The sequence below is a fragment of the Anguilla anguilla genome, chromosome 4 (genome assembly GCF_013347855.1).
Source record: "Anguilla anguilla isolate fAngAng1 chromosome 4, fAngAng1.pri, whole genome shotgun sequence".
Classification (NCBI taxonomy): Eukaryota; Metazoa; Chordata; class Actinopteri; order Anguilliformes; family Anguillidae; genus Anguilla; species Anguilla anguilla.
Genome location: NC_049204.1, coordinates 22,906,246 through 22,925,036, shown reverse-complemented (window position 1 = coordinate 22,925,036; position 18,791 = coordinate 22,906,246). Strand labels below are relative to the sequence as shown.

The window sequence follows — 18,791 nt, the reverse complement described above, 5'->3', positions numbered from 1 at the left end:
CTGTTGAATCTAAACCTCACTCATATTTAACCTTACCATCAGAGTGAAGTAGTCACCACAAAATTTCTACAGGCACACTATGCCACAATCAAAAGAAATTCCGGAAGAGATGAGAAAAAAGTTTAAATATATCAGTCTGGAAAGGGTCACAAAACCATTTCTGAGGCTCTGGAACCCCCCGACCCACGGGGAGAGTAGAGGTCTGCAACCCGACCCAAGCCCTATTTTGATATTTTGATCTATAATAGCAAGAACAAAAACTGATCGTAACGGACGTAGAAATATCATCCCAGAAATTGCAGACACTTTGCAGGCAGCAAAGGTACTAGTGAGATATGTAAAGCAAATGGGTCTGGTTAGCTATCACTGGATATGTACAATGCTAAATTGATATTAATCAGTCAGACAAATGGTTTATTAGCCTATCATACTGGTCTGCTGATGAGTGCCATGCTTTTTTAAGCTGTGTAGCTACTTTTTTTTACTATCCCAACTGTAAATAAAATATTGTCTATTGCAGTATAATTATTGCTGTAACTCCAGCACATGGCAGCCAGTCTGAGAGGAAATCTTGCGTAAGTGGTCCGAAATGGTTAACTACTACATATATGGTCAGCCGGTTATATTGTTCTGAAACACAACAAAATTATTTTTAGAATTTTGTCATTTTTAAATATTTTTATGTATTTTCTACTTTTTTAATGAAACAAACTTTCCAGGCCCTGCACAGCTAATGTCCATTTGTTTAGAGATTTTTACAGTATATAGCCTTTCTGAACTGTTCTTTAGTTATTTTCAATGTGTAATGACCAATGCTAATAACATTTTTCAGACTGACAACACATAATCTCATTAGAAAGCACAGACTGACTTCTAACTCAGGTGGAGTGAGTTCTTTCCATGTCAGTCCCAATCAGACCAATGCTTTATTGAGTTTATGGGCAACATGGTCTCAAAGGAGTCCTAAAATGGATGACACTCAGTCTCTCCATAGTCTGCATTCAGTACTGTATGAGTAATCACGGAAGACTTGCTTTAACAAACTGTACAATATGGAAAAGCGGTACTGCATTAACTACAGCTCACCCAAGAGTATGACAAAAGCCAATAAAGAGGTGATACTCTAAGAGCTATGCCCAGTGTTTTACTTCATGTGGCAAGACTGCGCTTACGTTAATGGGCACGTCCTTACCAGAAGGCATAAATATAAACAAACTTGTCCTGTAAATCGAGTATGTTTTGCGCAGGAGGGCGACAGGCACCAGAGCCTAAATTTGCTCTCTCTATTGGTCATTCACTATAGTGTTGGTTTCAGAGCCATTTACAGTCTTCTGTGTTTAATGTGAGCAGAGTGGGAAAGAACACATTGCGTAAACAGTGAGCATACAAAACAGACAGTTACATTTTGAGGCCTCAAGAGGTGAACTATCTGCATTTGCAGTGATGGCAGTACATAACAATGTGCAGCAATATGTTTAAAAAAAAGGCTTTCAAGCCACTGTATAAATAGTAGAGAAAAAGACTCTATTGTAGTTGATTCAGGTGAAAACATCAGAGCAGACTAAAAAATAAATAAAAGATTTTACATCTTGGGCAAAGAAAAGTAGCCCAGTATTTAAAAATTTTGCATGTGATTGTGAAAAGTGATTTTTGCATGTTGGCAAAGAAATGTATTCAATAATTCTATATGTAGGGTGTTCCTATTCATTTATTTGTAAAGAATGTGTTTCCTGGACCAGGTTCCCAGTGCAGTCCCTAGTAAGATGTGAAAGGTTAAGGAAGTTCCAACTGCCAATAATGGAAAAACTGAGAAATCTCAAGGAGTCCTTATGGGAGTTAACTTCAGCAGGAACATGCAACTGCAACATGCTAGTGACTACATGCTTCTTCCATCTCTCTCTCTCTCTCTCTCTCTCTTGCACGCATGCACGCACACACACACACCATTTAAGGAATAAACAATTCCAAATGGAGGTTAGGACTCTAGTTTCATCTCATTAATCTTTATTTAATCAAGGATCTTCACACTGCCAGTGGATTTGTCTTCCCATGTCCAGAGCAGTGACTGAGTGCTGGCTGAGCCAAGTTCACTTCCAAAACTAACATGAGAGCATGCTGTCTTATTTTTGTTTCACATGACCCATGAGAAAGGGACCATATGGTAGCTGCTTCTTTAAACTCTGACCTGTTCACCTCCATTGCTGTGCACATACATTATCATTTGTATGATGCTAATCCACTGGATTTGTTAACTGTGAGAATTAAATGGCCAGACCCTTGAGAGAAAAGAATTAAGGAAAACCATCAAACGTAAATGTTTTGCAAAGTATTTGATTTAAAAAAAAAAAAAAAAAAAAACCACATGAGGATTGAAATAAAGCTATTTCAGAACAAAATACATATTTTTAATCTCTTTTGCCCCAAACCGTTAAATTGACTGCAGCCAGCTGCATTCTGGGGATGGAACATACAGACAACTACTGGCATAGGCTGTGGTCCCCTGAGAAGCTCTGACATCACTTCATTACTATAAGGCTTCGTCACATCGATAGCAACTTATGACTCACTGCAGGAGACCCTACTCTCTCTAACGTTCCAGGAAATTTTAAAACATCTTTCTCCCCAGTCTGGGAAACCTTCTGTTCACTGAGGACAAAGAGGGCAATGTGTTTTCCCACCCAATTAATTATTGGCAATATTAACTGACACAAATCTTAAATTATTAATGAACCATGCTCTAACGATTAGCTCTGCTTTAACCATAGATGTACCTCGGCTGATCTGATTTGATCGAATATGCTTTGACACATAGACCTCCTGAACATAATTCTGCTCTGGGAAAGGGAAATCCAGAATAACCAGATAATTTGCCTGTTTTATCATCAGACAGTGAAATATAGGAGAATGCAATTGATTTGTTCTTTAAATGTATAAAGCACTTAGTTTGTATTAAATAGTTTGGTTAAATTTATGAAGCATTCGTAAATGATATGAAACATTCACCTAAATATTTTAAATATAGAAAATATTTAATTTAGTAAATGTTTGATTTTGTAATGTATAAAACATTTAGCTAAATATATGCAACATTCAGCCAAATGTATACAACATTTACTGAGATAAATATTTAATATCATTAGTTAAATGTGCTATTTCTTAAATATTTTGTACATTTCAGCTAACCGTTTTAAAAGTTTCCTACATTGATAAATAAACATATCTGTCTCACGGAGCACTACAGACTACAGTGGATAATGGATGTTTTAGCTAATGACTGGCATCTGTTTTTCTCTCCTTACTGTGTAGATGTGAATGATACCTAGAAGCCTTTTCTATCCTAAAAGAGAACTTAAATTACATGTAAAATAACAGCAACAAAACATTCCCAAAATTAATTCAGCATCTGAACAGATCTATAGCCTACAGGAAAGTTCCATGAAAGGGTTGAATAAGCACGGTAGCTCATTAAGACATCACTACTGTGGTCCCAATGTAGGAAAAATAAAGCAGCAAATATGTAGGTCTATGAACCTAGTCATAGCCTAAAGAAAAATATTGTTCCCTCGAACATGAAAAAATGAGAAATTAATGAAAAAATATTCACTTTTCTGATAATAATATCGTCACAGACTAATATGCTAACACTGGTGGTGCAGTGGATAGAGCTGTAATATCTCACACCCAAGACATTTATAAATTTACAATTTATTTGCAGGAGCATTTTAGACGTGCAATTGTGTTATGTGTTATAAGAAAAGGGACCGATGGAATTACTAGGGATTGAATGCTTTCGTCAATGGTGGATAGTATATTGCTTTTCTGCTCAAAATGTGGAAACTTGTGTGCCCGCTGGTGACTTACTATACAAACAAAAATGTTTTTTTTCTGAAACAGCAAAAAAGATTTAAATAGTTAAAAATATTTCTAAATGTTGTAATCTACCATTGTTTTGTCTTTCAAAGTAAGGAATGAAGTAGGCTATGTATTATGCATTGTGTAGCCAAGAAAGTACCCATATAGTATTAGAGTTAATATTGGATAGCCTACATTATAGTGAAAGTGTACCTAATTTAACGCTATCATATAAGACAGTTAGTTAAACCACTCGCATGCACAATGAACATTTCTCTGCGAAGTGCTTGTGTCAGTGAAAGGGGTAGGCTATTGCAATTGCTTATCCTGTCAGCAATAGACATGAAAGGAATGCGAGCGAGTGGTACATGTTCTCAGTGCAAACCTGTCCATTGACAGCGCGGTATTCATACGGAGAATATACAGGCAACTGAAATAAAGGAGTGTAGTGTTATTACTTTGAATGATTTCCATTTTATAGTTTTTCATCATAAAACACAACAGAACACTTTTTCAGACTTTAATACAATGTGTTTCAACGAAAAAAGACAACCCTAAACTCGCTAAAATGTTAGGAATGCATGCAGTAGCTACGCGTTTCAAAATCAAACTTGTCACTGTACAGAGCAAAACACTTATACTCGTTTGTCTGGAACTTGTAATGTAATGTAGGCTATTTAAATTCCAAACGTGGAAAGGCAAACCAAATGGGCGGGTTCCAACCAATCACCAGGAGCTGTACAGTAGGCTGTATTTCAACATGCGCAGCCTACAACTCACCGCACTCCAAGCTGTTAGGGGGTACCACATTGTTCTGCTCGGTGGCTCATGTGTCTCATGTGTACTACGGACTGAAAAAGTTTTCATGGAATGATGGATTTGCATTACAACGTAGCAGGGCAACTGAACATGGAATTCAAGCGCACCAACTGCTAACGTACTATATTCAAAGGGAAATTGAATGAAAATACATTTTAAGTGCTCGAATGCGCAACATGGGCGACAATCAAAATACGACATCAAGTTTAAATGTTGAAAAAACCGCCCTGGCCATCCCCGTGCTAATGTTCATGGTTGGAGTCGTCGGGAATGTCACCGCCATAGCAGCGCTTTCCAAAACTAAGAAAGAGCGCAAGGAGTCTGCCTTCTATACCCTGGTGTGCGGCTTGGCTGTTACTGACCTGCTAGGAACTTGTCTTGCCAGTCCAATAACCATAGCGACATATCTCGAACATTCGTGGCCAGGAACTCTGTGTGAATTCCATTCCTTTCTTCTTCTCTTCTTTGGAGTGGCAGGTTTGAGCATCATCTGCACCATGTCTGCTGAGCGCTACCTCGCTATAAGCCATCCGTACACATACAAAAGATGGACAGTTGACCAACATATGGCACGATGGTGCTTATTTGCCATTTACGTGGGGAATGTTCTGTTGTGTTGTCTCCCTCTTTTGGGGTTCAGTAAGAGTATACATCAACCACCCAACACTTGGTGTTTCATTGACTGGAGGTCCCGGATTTCACTACATGTCTTCTACTCGTTCTTGTACGCTGGTATTAGTTCTCTCCTTATTTTACTGACAATAGCCTGCAATGTCGCCCTGTGCTGGACACTGCTGATCATGCGCCAGAGGGCTAAGAGACTTGCCCCAAGATCGAGTATCAAGAAGCGCTGGAGGGAGCGCTCATCCGGCGTGGAAATACAAATGATGCTGCTACTCATCGTCACTTCTTTGGTGGTTTTAGTTTGTTCAACGCCTCTTGTGGTAAGTGTCCTTTAAGTTATGTTTAGCTTATGGCACTGACAGTAGGCTAGCTATATTTCTAGTCTGTCTATAGTAGATCTCAGGAGAATTGCATGTAGCGCTAATGTAATTAATTCGTTGAGTAATTTATTAAACCCAAAGTGTGAAGAATATGCAAGTATAACCCAATTTAAGAGTGAAGGTAGGTCAATGCATTATGTATGCGGACACGTCTTCAATCAGAGCAGGGGCATCTTTTAACTGATTACGACGTCTTGTTACAGGTTCGTATATTTGTCAATCAGAGATGGCTGGTCAACGACTGGGGCGCAGATCTTCAGGCAATTCGTTTTGCATCCGTCAACCCCATTCTTGACCCATGGGTGTACATTCTCCTGAGACGTACAGTCGTCCATAAGCTCCTGAGCATCTCAAGGCGGGTTTTGCGGGGCCGGACAAACTCTGTGGATAGGGCACACCCGACTGTACAATATCTGCTGGAGAAAAACTGCGCTATTCCAATAGTTCTTTCCACTGAAGTGTTGGGTCGTGTTTACTTGGATGACAAATCTTCCACGGCTGGTGCAACTTCTCACGTGGAGGAAAAGGAACAGGCTCAGTAATTCATTCCATTGTAGGCCTGTGGCATAGATATCAACCTTGAAAGATTATTGCCCGCAAATATATTAAAATGGTATGTGCTTTCGTGAATATAATTCATAAAATAATATAAACAATAAAATATTTTCCAGAAAGAAACAAATTGTGTACATGTATTTTTGTCGGATCACATTGTCAGATTATAAGTCAGGCTGATAAATAAAAGAATTACAAAACCTGTTGCATTTATAATTTATTTTGACAAAAATCGTCATTTTCTAAACTTAAGCAGACAGTGCACCGATGCACTGCTTTACACAACTTAAAGTACCTATACAACATAAAATACAACAAAAAATTATAAACAGTGGTTTCATAAAAATACAATTTTCTTTTCGTTGAAACAAAAATCTAACTTAGTTGCATTTTGCACAATTACATAAAAAAATATCCTCTTACCATAAGCAAACAATGTACATTCCAGTAAATTAAAACAAACATAATGACAAAAAAGTCCCAAACTCGCTATTTTTAAATGACGAAGATACTCAAAACTCTCACAAACAAAAACTACGTTTACATGCAGATACAATATTTCGCCTTTGCCTACACACACGTTACAAATATAAAGTGGCAATATAAACATGTTATTCAATACAATACCGGATAATGCGGTAATGTATTCCCAAAATCAGTAGTGTAACATGACATTTTGTTCACACGTACTCAGAATAACCTAAGGAATAGCAGGCATGTAGCTAGCATCACGTCTTTCTCAGGACTGCCAGGATATGCGCAGTGAGCGCTCATAAGCGCACGTGTTCACTGCAAACGGGAAATGTAATGGACATACTGTAAAATGTCCAGTGTTAATTATACTCTAACAGCGTTAAATCCGCTCTAACAGATATCATCTGACCCTACTCTGGTCCAAGTGGGACCAAATGTTATCTGTTAAGAGTTGAATTAACACTGAACATTTTACTATGCATATGTCCACTACGTAGATACATTTAGGTAAAGTTGGTGGATTGTTAGAGTGTGAAAACAGACGAAAAATATAGCAAATTATTTTTGTTTCATACCAATGTTTCTGAAGTATGCGGCCATACTGCAAGAATTTGGAAGTATACATGCACATGGAAATGGAAACTGAGGCCTGAAGTCGGTGCTCGTTTCCTGTAGCATCTTCAGTATCAACTTCCATTCGATGTACGAACATTTGTGGAGCCACTTACAGTATCCATGATGCTTCAAACAGCGCATATAACTCTGTACATAAATTCAGAATTCTCAAACTGAAAAAAACTGTATGCATTAAAAATTGAAATATTGCGTGCATGTAACCGTGGCCAGTGTAATCCAACTAGGGAGTTGATCAAATCATTTGAATAGTACAGTCAAAAAGTAATTGCCTATATGTGGATAGTCATCCACACCATTAGGCACATTACAAAAACTGCAATTTCACAGAAAGGACCAGCAAAACTCCGAATAGCACTTCTTCGCGCAAGACCTCCCTAGAAATGGTTTACCATATCTTAATCACATTCACAGTTCTCGCCAATATCTTAATTTCTGGTTTGGGTGGTAAGCGCACATCAGAATTAAAATTAAGACTACCGATACTTAGTTACTAAATTATGTATGATCACATAATAATCATTTCATCTAACATGTAACGAGGCTACAGATGAGCAAAAAGCCCGGTTTTTGATTTTCTTTCTTTACTGCGTAAGCTTTGGGATCATTGGTTTGTCAGTCACACTGCAAATATAATTAACAGTATTGCCGACGTGCCTTCTCAAAAGGCAATTTCCTTTACGCTTAAAAACTAAATGGTCATTGGCAAATATAAAAGGTTCAGTATGTCCTGAATTCTTAATAAGAATCGTAGGCTTCTGCAATATACCGCTTTTCAGTTATACAATAAAGAAGATGGTTGCAATAAAGAGCATACAGTTGAGGTTCCACAGTAAATAGTATATGCACAGCTTATATAAAGGATTTGTCATTGAATTTTTTTTTTTACTTCAACTTCGGATTTCGAACAAATTCCACATAAAAATGTATAAAAAGCATTGTTTGGGGAGGACCGAAACAAAAATAATAATGGAAAATAATCTCTTCAATTCATTCACATTCAATAAAATTGACTCAATAATTCCTTACGTGTTCTTTTCACATAGAGACTGATCACCATTTAAAAGTAACACAAACTGCAATAACAACGCGTATTTTTTTGAAGACAGTTAGTGTTCACTACTGAAACCTAATGGTTGCAACAGCAATGAGACCAATATCATGAGTATATCTAAAATCTGGCAGCCACATCCTGTATTATTTGTAATTAAGCAGGGTGTTTTTACTTGATGCATTCATTCTTGAACTCATATTCACACTGAAGGCTTTCAGCCTCGCAAAAATACGTCTAAAATGTTGAAAGTCAGAACCAATTCCTGAAAATGGCACAATCTGACTACTAACAGGAATTACGATTTTATTGATTCGTGTGTGATTTAACCTCAACGTGATCATCTCTAAACATTTACTAATATAATTTCTAAACCAAATCTTTGTAAATAAAGAAAATAGCGAAAACTATTTGGGTCAGGTGTGGACAACACAAATCACGATATAGCTTTTCAAACATGCCAACAATAAAGCCGATTAAAAAATAAAAAATAAACTTTTTTGAAGCAGCACTGCAAATTTACATAAGCAAAACTGTACATATATACACTCCATGCATATAAACAATACAGCAAGGCTGCTGCAGGACTTAGGACTTTCTCACATGACATTCTGCTATTCCCTCACCTTGCCTACAGTGCCTGTCTAAGCTTGCGTTCTCAACTGCTACTTATTTGTGACATTCCCTAAAATATGTGCAGCAGGTGGAGTTTAATCAATCTACCCCCTCTCACATGCACATGTGCGCAAACCAGTACTCTAGTTTTACAGGCCTATCACCAGTTTCTCAGTGATAGGGGCCTTCAATGGCTCACAGGCACACACCAGGAAAGAGAATTATGCTTAAAATATGATAAATACTACATGACTGCATTAGTATCAATCAGTCTCAATGTGCATCAATTTTAAAAAATTGTTTTTGGCTAGAGCTCCATGTCTGAGACTTGTGGAGTCCCATTGCTTTCTATGATTGCACCAAGTGGGGAAACCAACACGACATATCTATGGATTACATTGCACGAATTTGTACGACAAATTCACAGGTAAAGATTAACCAGCAGGACAATTAAACGTTAATGTATACAAAACACAGGTGGGAGCATAAAGATGATGGATTTCAGGTCCTCTGAACAGTCAACCTTGTAATTCATTAAATGTGTCAAAATAATTAAGGGACTGAAATTCTGCGGTATAGCCCAACCACAATTAAAAATGATATTTTGACCTACATCTAGTTTGGTGAAGTCCTGACAAATGAGAACAGTGGAGATTCTTTTGTGCGTACCATGCCTTCTATCAATCTATGAGAACAGAAATTTTAAAGGATCAAAATTACCTGTCGAAAACAGTATTCCATACTGAAAAACAAAATGTAAGAATATCCTGTCCAGTTGTGCTGTTTTGTGTTACTGTGACATGCGTTTTGTCAAAGTGTAGAAAAAAAATAATAAATCAGATATCTGCACTGACTCGAGAAATGGCACTTCAGAGTTCATTAGAGATGCTTCAAACACAAACAATTTACAGCCAAGTGTGTAACCACGAACCAATACTTAGGACAGTAACAAAGATATAAACAAAGGCAAACAGTATCCAAAAGATCATATCAGCAGGGTTAACCTAAAATGAGGAGAACAACTAACCTGAACCCCCCATGGGATAAATCGGAACGTTTGCCATCTCATTTAGTTCACTATGGGGCCACGCTGGTGTAGCATAACATTCTGTTACTATAGGAAGTTTTTGTGTGAAAACAAGTAATGTGGGACATGCTGTATTGAATTTGTTTGTTAACCCTTTCAGAATAGTTTTTTGGAATGTTTTTTCCAAAATTCTAAATCAATGTTCTAGAGCTCCATTGCTTTCCGATTACCATTAGTGACTGATATATCAGCACTGGTGTGCATGAAAAGGTAGCCATTGTTACAATGCTAGTTACAATGCTAGTGTCTGAGCTTGGCAAAATACATTACATTTGAATACCGCTACTGATATATTGGGCACAGAAAGCTATAGTATGTGAGGTATCATAGCTGTATATCATAAATAACTTTTAGTTTACCCCCTTTAGTAAAAAAAAAAAAAAAATTAATCTGTTTTACTGCATACTGCAAGAGAACACACCGTATATTCAGTTAATTGCAATGGAAGGTAATTTCTATTATTGTAAAAAAAGGTTCAGTTTATCAAAATAAAAACATAAATCCACACATGGATAATTTCCTTCAAAACAGACATTACAAATGTTGAATACTTCAACTTTCACATGCAAGCTAATTACCTCTGCCGATATTGTGTCAAAATCAATTGGTTTCATTAACGCGGAAGGATTCCTGCTTATCTGGTAAAAACCAGGTAATGACGGTTTCTTAACTAATGACAATGATGTTGTTGTAAATCGAATAGACATGTGAAACTGAAAATCTACAGTACAACTCCGCTTAGACACTGGTTTTAAAACAGTCTCAGGGTGAAATGATTGGTTACACAAAAATATATGACAGAATGTTCTGCTAAATCTGGCCCTTTTTTAATCACTATATAATAATATTTCAAAAAGGCAAACGGACTGACTGTTGGGACTACCTGTGACTACTTCAGCCATTGCCCCTTTAAGATGCATAATATTTGGCCATAAGTTTTAGCACAAATATTATAAAATGACTTTCTAACCACAAAACACACAGAGCAAGCATGATTTCCCATCAGTTCTTTGAATGTGAACTGAATAAGTCAAGTATTAACAAAGATGCACGTTAAAAGTTAGTATCCTGCATATCTGCAATTAGAGCTATGCCAATTGGCTGAACAGTTGGCCAGATAGCAAGTTATTTTTGTTAACAGAAAAGAATGCAGTCTGCAAACACAACAAATTTACTTCCATGATTTCACTTGATGGGGGGGTGGGGTTGAACTGCAAACAAGTAGAGGCCTTGGAGGAAGGCGGCTTTATCCTTATATAACCCTCACACCACATGGGGAATTCTGTTCAACTGGACAGGAAACTGGGGTTAAAATACTGTAGCAACCCTGCTTAGCATAACATCGTTGCCACTGATTGTTTCTGCAGCAAATAGAGAACATTTCTGTGGAACAAAAAAGCGAACAGAAAATTTCAATAGTAAATCTAATGCTTTTTTGTTTTTAAATGCCAAAAAAAAAGAAGAATCTGAGGGCAGGTGAATCTGACAAAGTGCTCATAGAGACAAACGGCTTTTCTCACATCAGTACAGTTCTGTTCCCTTGGTTTCCGCAGAACCTCAGCATTCTCCCCTCTGTTTCTGCCATAGCAGATTTGGACAGCACTGGAGACAATTTGCACATAAAGGAAACCGGTAATTTAACAGTCTCAACAACCCGGCACAGGTCCAGCCTAGACGTCGTACTGGTTGGATCCGTAGCCCATCGTATAGGCCTGTCGGCTGTACTGGAAGTGGTCGGTGAGAACGTTACTCCGGCCGTACTGAATGTCTGAACCCTGCGGGAAAGGCACCATACCGTTGGGCTGCGTCTTCTCCAACCCCACGCTTACATGGTCGAAAGACATCATGTCCTGCTTGGAAACTGGAAGCAGCTTCTTCTTGGCCTCCTGGTTCGCATCATACTTAGCCTGTGGAAAGGTTATCAGCAAGAAGGAGAGATAAATGAAGTCAGCTTAAAGACATATTCTGGACCAGTCACAGCAGAATGAACTTTCAAACTTTCTGTGGATGTAATCCCATGAGAACTCCCATTTAATTTTAGATCTCTGATGTCAATAGCATGCACAGGGGAAAAGCTTGAACCGTCTAAGTCCCCTTATGGTAAGAAAAAAAAAAAAACATATTCCAAATAATGTGCTGAAACACAAAACTGGTTACAGCTTGGCTCTCAGCTAAAAACTGATTACATTTACAGAAGTATAGGTGATTAACAGAGGCACGAGAGGTCACCTTGTTGTAGCAGAAGACGCCCAGGATGGCCGTCAGCATGCCCAGCAAGTTGGTGGAGCTAACGGGGTTGCGCAGCATGAGGAGGGAAATGCTAATGACCATGATCCTCTTGGTTGCATTGGCCACGGCATAACTGAGGGGGCTGACCAGGTTCAGCACGCTGAAGGCAATCACATTCTGGGCAAAGTTGCAGAAGCCGCTCACCAGGAGGAGCAGGACGGTTACAGACCAACTGGACACTTCTGTCTGGTACCAGTTGAGAACAGCAGGGGACAAAGAAGGAGAGACGACTTACTTTGGAGCCAGACATTTTTGCGCATTTATTTAAGTGATCATTCAGAACTAACTCACACTGCTGGAAACTTCAAGTGAAGATGTTACAAGTTCTGAAGAACTGTGAAAGCCCAAACACACCAAATGCGGATGCAACATGGTTGCTATGTTGCATTCACAGGGCTATGCTGATTAGATTAAGAAGCTAACTTATTTGTATTAAACAGCACGCATCAGTTGCAGGATAAAAGCAGAGCTCGGGTTCAGATCTCAAGCATTGCTTGTAGCCTTGTGTGGCATTTAATTCTAAAAAATGTCAGAATTGTTATTTTTTTAATTGCTACATGTTATAATAAATTTGATCTTTTAAAATATATTATAAAAATGTAACAATTTAAAAAATACTTTGGCATTGGACCAATGTCTCTCACACACACATGCTTTCATACACGTTCTCTAACGCGCATGCTGGCACACACCAACACACACACGTACGCACACATACACACACTCTCAGACACATGCACACGCACTCTTTGTTTCCTGCTTTTTGAAGAGTAGAAACTGGAAAAGGGAGAGTTGAAGAGGATGTGAAATGGTAGTTTGTATACATGGTTTAATCTCCGTTTACAGATGGCTTTATTAAGACAACGAAGGAATAAATTGTTACCCATAGGGCGAGTGGGCTGCATGATTTTAACAAATCCCATTTTGTGGATGCTGGAGCTTCTGAAAGGTAAAACGCGGAAAAATGCCTGCTTGTCAAACCCTGGCAGACACTGACGGCCCAACTTGTTTGCAAGGATCACTGAAGTGCTGATTTGGTGCAAGTACCAAATTTGCTAAAGCGCGCCCTCTACTGGACATCTGACAAACGTTGACCAATACTTCTGAAGGAACATTTTTGAAGACCAGTGTTCATTACTGAATGAATGGACCAATTGTTGGGATGGGATGGAATGGGGGGGTATCAAAAAACAGTTAAAAAACAAACAGACTGAAATTACTGAGAAAATCAAGACACAGACAAACCCGAGGGTGCATCATTTAACCATGTACATGATAGCTTCCTGTCTTCAGACTTACCAAGTCTCCATCCACAAGAAATGCAGGTAAGTCAACCAGTACCCAGGTGGGCACCATGAACAGCACAGCATTGAATCCAAGTGCATTGAGAAGTTGCAGGTGGTGAATACGTGTGTCTCGCAACACCTAAGTGAAAGGACAACCCACATGTTATATCAAGCATTTGGACACTACAAAGGTTCTGGACCCTCCAGACAAGTCACTGATGGGTGCTTTTCCACAGAAAATCACTAGAGTCCCAATGAAGGTGTCGATGAAAGTGGGGTTACTTATGCAAAGTTTAAATAAAGGGAAGGTGGGAGACTTTTAAAAATTCTTTCCATTTCAGAGTCTTTTCCATAAGGATAAGTAAACTCTACATTTGGCATGTCTTTGCCAGAACTAGGGGGATCATTTCTACTCCATTTTCCCCCAACTAAACATATGGAGAGAAATGGAGAACACAAGCTGATTAAAATGTCAATGGACATTTCTGATTAATACAAGAAAATAGCTACTGAACAAGCATGAAACCCAAAACACTGTGTATTTATATTGACTTTAAGTTAACAAGAAACCAGTACCAACCTATTACAGTTAACACTGCTGAATAAAATGCATGTGCAATACACATGACTAATCTATGAATGGAAGTGAAATCGGATGCAAATAGTAATCCATTCAATAACTAACTGAAATGATCAGTTACATGAAATGGGAGGATTGTTAATGATTGCTCTACAGGCAGTTTCAATGGGAGCTCGCAGCATCCTGCCACTGAGGGACTAAATTATCACCCCCAACCCAAGTTGCAAAAAATAAAATGAAATAAAAATGTAAAAAATAAATCTATCAGTTATGTAGTACAATTTATTCTGCTTCACCAAACTTCATTGGGCAGCAGTGTAGCATAATGGGTAGGGAAATGGTCTTGTAACCTTGTAAAGGTTGCAGGGTTGATTCCAGAGTAGGACACTGCTGTTGTACCCTTGAACAAGGGTAACAACTTAACCTGGATGCCCACAAGCAAGGTACTTAAACTGGATTACTTCAGTACATATCCATCTGTATAAATGGATACAATGTAAATGCTATGTAAAAATAAAATAAAGCTGTGTAAGTCGCTCTGGATAAGAGTGTCTCCTAAATGCCTGTAATGTAAATGTAAAATAACACCTGAATTTCTCTGACTGTACAGATGGGCTTAACTTGGTAGGCCTACCTTTTTGGAGAATATGTTTTGCAAAGAGAAGCAGAGGGTGGCAGCAAGGGCACTGATCAGCCCAGAGACATCAAAGGACAACTCAGTGATGGTGGCCAGCAGCACACCCCCGATTATGGGGATGAGAGATACATACACCTGGAGAGAGGGAAGAAAGGCACATATTCACACGAGCCTTTACTTTTTGGGTATACAAACCATTCAGTGGGGCCAATTCTCCTTTAGTCATTTTCCACAACCAGTGGGCTTCATGCCAAGAGATATACAGTATTACAGTTTACATTTTTCTAACCACAGCTAATTCAACTAAATGCATCAGGCTTGCCAGATAACTACAATACACTGGCAACGCATATAACACTTGGCAGCTATGTGTACAACACATTGACTTTTCAAACAAACACTGCAAAGTTTAATTTGCAAGTTAATTGAACATTCATTTGGTACCATTCATCTCAGCCCTGCCAGTTAAAAATGGGTCAGCAAGTGTACGTGAATGGAACATACCAACTTATTGGGTGCCACATAGCTTTGTATACATGTATTAAAAAACAAAAAGTACAAGGCTCCCAATGGCCTAACTGGTAAAGGCATTCATCAAGAGCACGGGCTAGGCCCTAGTCGCAAATTGGAGCTTCAAACTTGTTATTGGCTGACAATGAGTGGGGGCTCTCAACAGTGGGACAACAATCAGACTTGTCCTGCCAGAGGGAGGGCTGTTTCAAGTGAACCAGCAGTCCTCAAGTTCCCATCTACTTTAGCCTGTCTCAGCAATGTTCCAGGTATCTACAGGCTACCATTTGTTGCCAGTGAAACATACACCTATACTTTAAACAGCACCCCCTCTCCTGTACTACTACTACTAAAGACTGCAGGCTGTAAATCTCTAGCTGGCTCGCAGGTGAAAAACCCAGGAAGCACAATTTCAGTTTAAAATTTAGACTTTTCCTTTTTGTCCCCCTTTCTTTCAACACTTCTACCAAATATATAGACGCATACGACCACACCGACAGAAATTCCACTGCACTAACTGGCAGTAATATGAAGAACAGGTATTGTAGCTCATATTACACTGCATTATCCTTGAAATAAAATAACCTCCCCAGGATAGAATGTGTGCATGCTCCCATTTCCTCTGTCTCTCACCTTTGTTGTTTGCTTCTCCTTCATGATGATTCGTGACAACAAGACGACCCATATTGGCATTGTGGCTTTGACTATGGCAAAAAGGAAAATCGAGAGGACAAGATAAATGAGGTCAACACACTGACTCCAAGAACGGCAGTAACAGAAGTAGGCCTATACTCTTTAAAAAAAAGTGGTTCACAAGTCTGAAACTCTGATTTCCCAAGGGGTGAAATGCATTTTGTGTTGAGTACACAAATTAATGAGCAACATAAACATGGAAAATCATCATAAACATTTTAAGATACAACAGCACAGTATTTATTTATTCAAGATAATATGGCCCTAATGATAAAAGATAAAACAGCCTCAAAACCTATGAAATGAAGACAATTCCAGCATGTATTTCATAAAGCAATCTAGACATCCTCCAGGAAAGAACTGGTTTAACGACCAGCTACGGCTCAGATGTGGCAGAAAATGATTACACCATTATAGGGTAGACTACGTCATCTTAACACTGCTGCACCCTCTGGCAAACAAAAGAATACAATATGCACTTGTGTTGCTCCAGTTTTCTGTCTGGGGCCACTGTGATATCAAAGTCAGTCTTATGATTACATTATTTGAGTATTGATGGATTGATTTTTTTTTTTTTGGGGGGGGGGGGGGGCGGAGTTCTCAAGATATAGCGTAAAGTAATGGGATTGATGTCAGGACAATGCATATCCTCATATTACCCTTTGCATAACACAGGAGGCTAGATCCACAAACACTGAAGAGGAAATACTGAAGTTACTTTTCCTTCTGTCACACATACAATCAGCCAATCCCGTAGACACGGAAACTCAAATGCTAAATAGTTCTTTATTTCCTGATGTCGAGAGAACGAAGCACACAGCTGTGGAGACATTTCAGACGCTACGATTCGTGTATCGACAAGGTCCCGAAAGTAACTAACTAATTAAGTTTTTCTAGGGCCAAGAGGAAAGTGCACATTAGGGCCATATTTTGGCCGAAGGCATCGTATCCAAATGAAGGCCATCAATGTTGGATAGAGGCATCGTGTCACAGTGATGAAATAAATAAGTTTATTATAGGCTTATTATAGCCGAAATGTTTTAGATTCCATTCCGAAGTTGCTCACTTCCGTATCCGCTCCCAAGGTATCGGATAACACTACAGAATGTAGATTTAAATCCCGGATGCAATACCTGCTTGCCAATCAAGCACGCTCATAGTGTAATAACGACAATTGTGTTTCAGGTGACGTTAGTTATGGACTACTGTTCATATTAGGAGATTGCCAAAAGAAAAAGACACATTACATTTCCACGCTTCGACGCTGAAGCAAATACAAACTTCTTATTTTACAACCACTGGTAGGACAAACCCGAATGTATCATTTTGATGTAACTGCGCGACTGAGGAACGCGAATGACGGACTGTGCGTTCACTTGGTGGATAGCCTATGTGAAACCTTATACACCATAGCTAGCTAGCTAGCTGTCAACTAATAGCATTCACATGTTGCTATCCAGTATGATACATTAAACGTTAGCATTGGTAAAACAGCTAAAAATATTGACAGAATAAAAACACGTTATTCAGCACTACTGTGTAAGAGAACTGCTTACCTGTGTGAGCGTAGGACACTGGAACCTTCCATATGCTGAAGTGAGCTGACACAGACGCAAAGTATTTTCCAAAAGCTAAAGGCAGAATATACCAACGGTAGTATTTGCCAGGCAGTTCAGTTTTAGGGACTCCCCATGCCCGCAGTAAAGGTGGGAGAAAGACGACAATGGATAAAATGTGGAAGAGCGAGACGGTGACAGGATGAGGAAATCCATTTAAAATTATTTTGTTGATGACATTTCCCCCAGAGCTGACAGTATACCAACATAGACAAAGCAACGCTATCCGGACTCCTTCCTTAACAGGCGCACGCTCCACCGCAGCCATCTTCCAATTTAGAGCCACCGGCAGCAGGACCAGGGAGTACACGTATAACACGGAGCATATAGACTGTTTGCCCCGTGCGTCACTTCCTTTAGTGAAAACCACATTGGCGGATATAAACCATTTCTATACAGTAAAGCACAAATGCGAAATATGAGTTACGCCAGCTTGAATATTGGAAACACGTTGAGATGGCGAGTAGCTACTCTCCAGAAACAACCAAATTGAACGTAGAATCTCACTCCTTACCAGCGCTAACTTCCAAACCATGTAGCCATAACACAGGATTTGTGTGTGGATATCAGTATTGTGTCTGAGTAACTGAACGGGGTACACAAATATGAAACAAGAACTTGTTTTAATATGCCACCTCCGGATGCATAGGCTACAACCTGGCTTTAACTGATCGGACGGATAATTGACCCGACCATGTTTGCTGACCTTGGCCCCGTGCACCCACTCCCTGAGTCGGCCAAAGGAGGACTGGATCCCAACTAGTCTGGGTTTATCCCTACATGTTTTGCAGGGAGTTTTGCTATTCCTCTGTCGCCTCTGGCTTTCTTTATGGGGATTTCAGGCGAGGTTATGAAGCGAATTGCGGCACATTGTCGTAAAATGCGCTATAAATATAATTAGATTGGTATTATTTTCTGGTAAAATTAAGAGCTGTCTAAAAGAAAGCTCGGTCTTGGAATCGATGGTCTCGAAGTCTGTAGCCCAGCTTCTAGCTGCATAAAATTTCAATGGAAATTAATGTTAAATTGAATTCAAATATGAACATGAATTTAATAAAGCCGGCGGTATAAAAATTAATGCAAGACTGAC

The 18,791-nt window shown here is 39.0% G+C and overlaps 2 protein-coding genes across 2 annotated transcripts; one reads left to right on the top strand and one right to left on the bottom strand.

Moving 5' to 3' along the window:
- Positions 1–4,626: 4,626 nt before the first annotated feature.
- LOC118225928 (prostaglandin E2 receptor EP4 subtype-like) lies at positions 4,627–6,396 on the top strand. The gene is made up of 2 exons (XM_035415044.1): positions 4,627–5,615; positions 5,879–6,396. Exons 1-2 carry the CDS (start codon positions 4,839–4,841, stop codon positions 6,215–6,217), a joined length of 1,116 nt encoding a protein of 371 aa, XP_035270935.1. The 5' UTR covers positions 4,627–4,838; the 3' UTR covers positions 6,218–6,396.
- Positions 6,397–6,438: 42 nt separating this feature from the next.
- LOC118225927 (solute carrier family 35 member E1-like) lies at positions 6,439–18,018 on the bottom strand. Its single transcript, XM_035415043.1, has 6 exons — positions 17,642–18,018; positions 16,026–16,096; positions 14,880–15,017; positions 13,679–13,804; positions 12,320–12,565; positions 6,439–11,997 (listed from the first exon to the last, which is right to left on the bottom strand). Exons 1-6 carry the CDS (start codon positions 17,967–17,969, stop codon positions 11,761–11,763), a joined length of 1,146 nt encoding a protein of 381 aa, XP_035270934.1. The 5' UTR covers positions 17,970–18,018; the 3' UTR covers positions 6,439–11,760.
- Between the last annotated feature and the right edge of the window lie 773 nt (positions 18,019–18,791).